Source organism: Sinocyclocheilus anshuiensis, unplaced genomic scaffold (assembly GCF_001515605.1).
Source record: "Sinocyclocheilus anshuiensis isolate Anshui unplaced genomic scaffold, SAMN03320099.WGS_v1.1 scaffold143, whole genome shotgun sequence".
Classification (NCBI taxonomy): domain Eukaryota; kingdom Metazoa; phylum Chordata; class Actinopteri; order Cypriniformes; family Cyprinidae; genus Sinocyclocheilus; species Sinocyclocheilus anshuiensis.
In genome coordinates, this window is record NW_015548197.1 from 288,002 (window position 1) to 292,505 (window position 4,504).

Genomic DNA, 4,504 nt, shown 5'->3' on the forward strand with positions numbered 1-4,504 from the left:
AATACAGGTTTGGGACAAAATGTGAGTGAGTAAATAATGACAGAAATTACATTTTTTTGGGTGAACTATCCCTTTAATGACAGGTGGCAGCATATTTAGTAGCTACTGCCCCTTTAAGAGCTTCACGCGTTTCTCTCTCAACTGTTTACTTTCATTTTAGACATAACCAACTGTGTTTATATGTAAACCTTGTGTGTTTTTGACAGTATTAGACGCTAAATCAATCAGACGCGAAAGACAACTTAGACCAATAATCAGGTGCTTTTTGACAGGCTCTCAGTGTGAGCGCGCTTCTCGAGTATGCGGTCAGAAAAAGCGCATGCAGAACAGCACGTGAATTAAATGTTTAACCGGTATTGCTTTAAAGCTGATGAAATAATGTAGTTTTGTGATTGCGCATAAGTGCAGTGTCCCGTGAGAGTAACTCTACCGCTGAGCTAATACTGATGTGAACATTATATTGAGACGGAGGGAGGCGCCAGAACTGCAGCTGATAGAATGTGCGCTGTAGCACGATACGACGATATTTCTTCAAAAGCAGATCATGGAGACATTCAAAAATTGTCATATCGCACACCCCTAACTACCAAGTATAATCAATCTCACACACACAAACAAGCACAACGAAATCACTTCACACTATTAAGCGGCTGTGTTATGAACATGCAAAATTGTATCGCACCCGTGCTACAGTGGTAAATTTATTCATCGCACAGACCAGTTTTTTTGTAGCACGTGCGACATATATGTCGCACTGTACAGCCCTGTTTTTTATCATATAAATATCAGCAATGCACCAAATTACATATTTTTGCTGTTTGAATCTCTAAAAAAAAAAAGCTGTTTTCCCTCCATATTCTCACTGTATCAGACTATATGAGCCATAACAACCTGATGGATCAAATATGATACTCAACAAAAACACAAGTAAAAATAAATTTTCTTAATATTTTGTCTAAAGGTTCAATAAGCTTATTCCATTAAAAAAAAAAAGATTTTTCTGTCTTAATTTCCATAACCCAAAATTCATAGTGTATCATGTATTTAATCTCATAGAAATGTCCATTTGGTGCTATTTCAATCGTGAACCTGCCAAGCAACCTGGAGAAGGAAACCACACACAGATACTGTGCCAATTCCTTCAAGCTCCACAGGTACAAACTGAGTCATCAGTACATTAGTCATGCTTCAGTATTTTGTGCATTTAATCTGAGTGTTCATGTTCGTCAGGTTGCCCATCCCTCGTCCGGGTGAGGTGCTGGGACTCGTGGGTACTAACGGTATCGGAAAATCCACTGCTCTGAAAATCCTGGCGGGAAAACAGAAACCAAACCTGGGGAGATTCGATGTGAGTTTCTCTTATCCGCACAAACACCCACTCCACATCTGATCCGAGTTTGCATGTCTAACTTAATTCATGCATGTTTTTCCAGGCTCCTCCTGACTGGCAGGAGATCCTGGCGTATTTCCGTGGCTCCGAGCTGCAGAACTACTTCACCAAGATCCTGGAAGACGATCTGAAGGCCATCGTGAAGCCGCAGTATGTCGATCAGATCCCCAAAACCGTTAAGGTTGGTATGAACTGCAGCTAAGGGAAATCTGAAGTCAAATCTGCTGTGCTTGATTGTGTTGTAATTCTCCCTTTATCCTGCAGGGGTCAGTAGGCTCCATCCTCAGCAGGAAGGACGACACCAAGTCAGAAGAGGTGGTGTGTGAACAGCTGGGTACGAACACATGCTTTTATTTTTATGCAGGATCATGTAAATATTTAGAAATGTGATCGAATAATGTAGGTGGTTTTGATGGTTCTCTGCTCTGATTGGTCAGATTTGTTGCACTTGCGTGATCGTAATGTTGAGGATCTGTCAGGAGGAGAGCTGCAGAGATTCGCCTGCGCGGTTGTCTGCATTCAGAGAGCTGATATGTGAGTCCCTGCCCTTATGAAGAAGTCCTGTAGCATTCAGTGTTATTTTAGTTTTATTTATATATTATTATTTACTAATATATTGAATCAGCTCTCTCAATTTTAAATTGTAATTTTAGTTTATTTTATGTGATTTGTCACTTGTATTAGTTTTTTGTTGTTGTTTCTATTTAGCTTTAATTTTGTCATTTCGATTTTAGTACTTCAGCTAAAACTTATTTTATTTAATTAGTGTTATTGTAGTATTATTTATTTCATGTTAATATGTTGAGCTTGTATTTTTATTTTTTCAATTATCAGTTTAGTTTTAGTAATTTTGTTTGCATGCTTTTGTCATTTGATTTTTTTTTTTAGCTTTCATTTTTATTTCAGTTTTAGTCATTTTAGTATTTAAACTTGTTTTATTTCATTGTAATGATGAAGTGTTGTAGCATTAATTATTTTAATATTATTTACATACTATTACAATAGTAATATTTTTAGGTTCTATTTTCAGCTTTAATTTTAGTTTTAGTAATTTTGTCTTTGTCATTTTTAGTTTATATATATATATATATATATATATATAGCTTTTTCAGCTTTTTAAATTGTAGTAATTTTTGTATTGAGGCTTAAACTTAATTTATTTCAGTGGTTTTAGTACTTCAGCTAAAACTTATTTTATTTAATTAGTGTTATTGTAGTATTATTTATTTAATGTTAATATGTTGAGCTTGTATTTTTATTTTTTCCAATTATCAGTTTAGTTTTAGTAATTTTGTTTGCATGTTTTTGTCATTTGATTTTTTTTTTTTAGCTTTCATTTTTATTTCAGTTTTAGTCATTTTAGTATTTAAACTTGTTTTATTTCATTGTAATGATGAAGTGTTGTAGCATTAATTATTTTAATATTATTTACATACTATTACAATAGTAATATTTTTAGGTTCTATTTTCAGCTTTAATTTTAGTTTTAGTAATTTTGTCTTTGTCATTTTTAGTTTATATATATATATATATATATATATATAGCTTTTTCAGCTTTTTAAATTGTAGTAATTTTTGTATTGAGGCTTAAACTTAATTTATTTCAGTGCAAGGATCTAAAGTCCTGCTATGTTATTTTAGTATTGTTTGTATGCTATTGTAATATTTTGAGCTTTTAAAATATATTTTCCATTTTAATTTTACTTTAAATTAATAATTTTATGTGCTTTTGTCATTTTTGTTAGTTTGTTTGTAATATTTATTTAGCTTTTTTTATTTGAGTTTGCTGTAGTATTCAGTATTATTTATGTACTATTATAATATTTTGATCTTTTATTTTTTTATATTTTCCATTTTAATTTAAGTAATTATATGTGCTTTTGTCATTTTTGTTAGGTTTTAAAAAATATATTTATTTAGCCTTATTTTTAAACTTATCAAGTCAGTTGTGTGCAAAGGCTGCATTTCTAATTTTCATAGTAAGTTTTTCATCAGATATTTATGTGCTTATTTCAGCTTTAATTCAATTAATGAAAACTGTTTAATAGTATATTACCAGCAGCACTAATAGCAATGCCGTTTCTCTTTCCCTAGTTTCATGTTCGACGAGCCGTCCAGTTATCTCGATGTGAAACAGAGGCTGAGAGCTGCCATCACCATCCGCTCCCTCATCTCTCCAGACAGGTCTGAAGCTCTCGTAGTGTCGCTAGTTACTCCTCATTACTAGTCCTTACAGCTCATATTCCTCTGTGTAGGTACATCATTGTGGTGGAGCACGACTTGAGTGTACTGGATTACCTGTCAGACTTCATCTGCTGTCTGTATGGCGTTCCCAGCGTTTACGGTGTGGTGACCATGCCCTTCAGCGTCCGGGAAGGTACGGCCCTCTCCAAAACCTGCATGTGATGCTTAAAAATGTTACGTTTTGACTATAACTTGTTCATTTTTTTTTCTCCAGGGATCAATATTTTCTTGGATGGCTTCGTGCCGACAGAGAACCTGCGCTTTAGGGAGACGTCTCTGGTGTTTAAAGTGGCTGAGACGGCCACTGAGGAGGAAGTGAAGAAAATGTGCCGCTATCAGTACCCCAACATGAAGAAGTGCATGGGCGAGTTCTCGCTCACCATCACGGAAGGAGAGTTCACCGACTCCGAGATCATGGTCATGCTGGGAGAGAACGGTGAGACGAGGGAGACGGTGGTCCATGGTAAAGGAAGCGGTGATTGTGGTTTGCTTTATTGTCCAATAAACGGGTTTTCCTCTTTCAGGAACTGGGAAAACCACGTTCATCAGAATGCTTGCAGGAGGCCTCAAACCAGACGCAGGAGGTGAAAATCAGCACACACCAGTCCAGTATTTAACATAATTCAGGAAATTGCAAATTATTCATCTAAATCTAATCCCATTTTATTGGATTGTAATATTCTATTCTAAGAAAGAACTGTTTTCTTTTCATTTATTATACAATTAACAAAAGCAAAATAAGACCTCTAACGCTAGCTTGCTCTATTTTTCTATTCTATCTGTTTTATTTTTATTTTTTTATTATATTATTTAAAAAACCCTTGCTACGTGTACTGCGTTAAGCTAACTGAGACTTGTTATAGCACTTGC

At 34.7% G+C, this 4,504-nt stretch overlaps 1 protein-coding gene across 1 annotated transcript in view; it reads left to right on the top strand.

Annotated features, from left to right (window-relative positions):
• The window catches only part of abce1 (ATP-binding cassette, sub-family E (OABP), member 1), a 29,632-nt gene that overhangs the window by 20,196 nt on the left and 4,932 nt on the right, over positions 1–4,504 (top strand). The window contains exons 4-12 of the mRNA XM_016439891.1: positions 1,057–1,154; positions 1,231–1,348; positions 1,434–1,571; positions 1,655–1,724; positions 1,828–1,924; positions 3,485–3,574; positions 3,646–3,767; positions 3,849–4,070; positions 4,159–4,218. Coding sequence (XP_016295377.1) covers positions 1,057–1,154; positions 1,231–1,348; positions 1,434–1,571; positions 1,655–1,724; positions 1,828–1,924; positions 3,485–3,574; positions 3,646–3,767; positions 3,849–4,070; positions 4,159–4,218 — 1,015 coding nt within the window. The remainder of the gene's footprint in view (positions 1–1,056; positions 1,155–1,230; positions 1,349–1,433; positions 1,572–1,654; positions 1,725–1,827; positions 1,925–3,484; positions 3,575–3,645; positions 3,768–3,848; positions 4,071–4,158; positions 4,219–4,504) is intronic.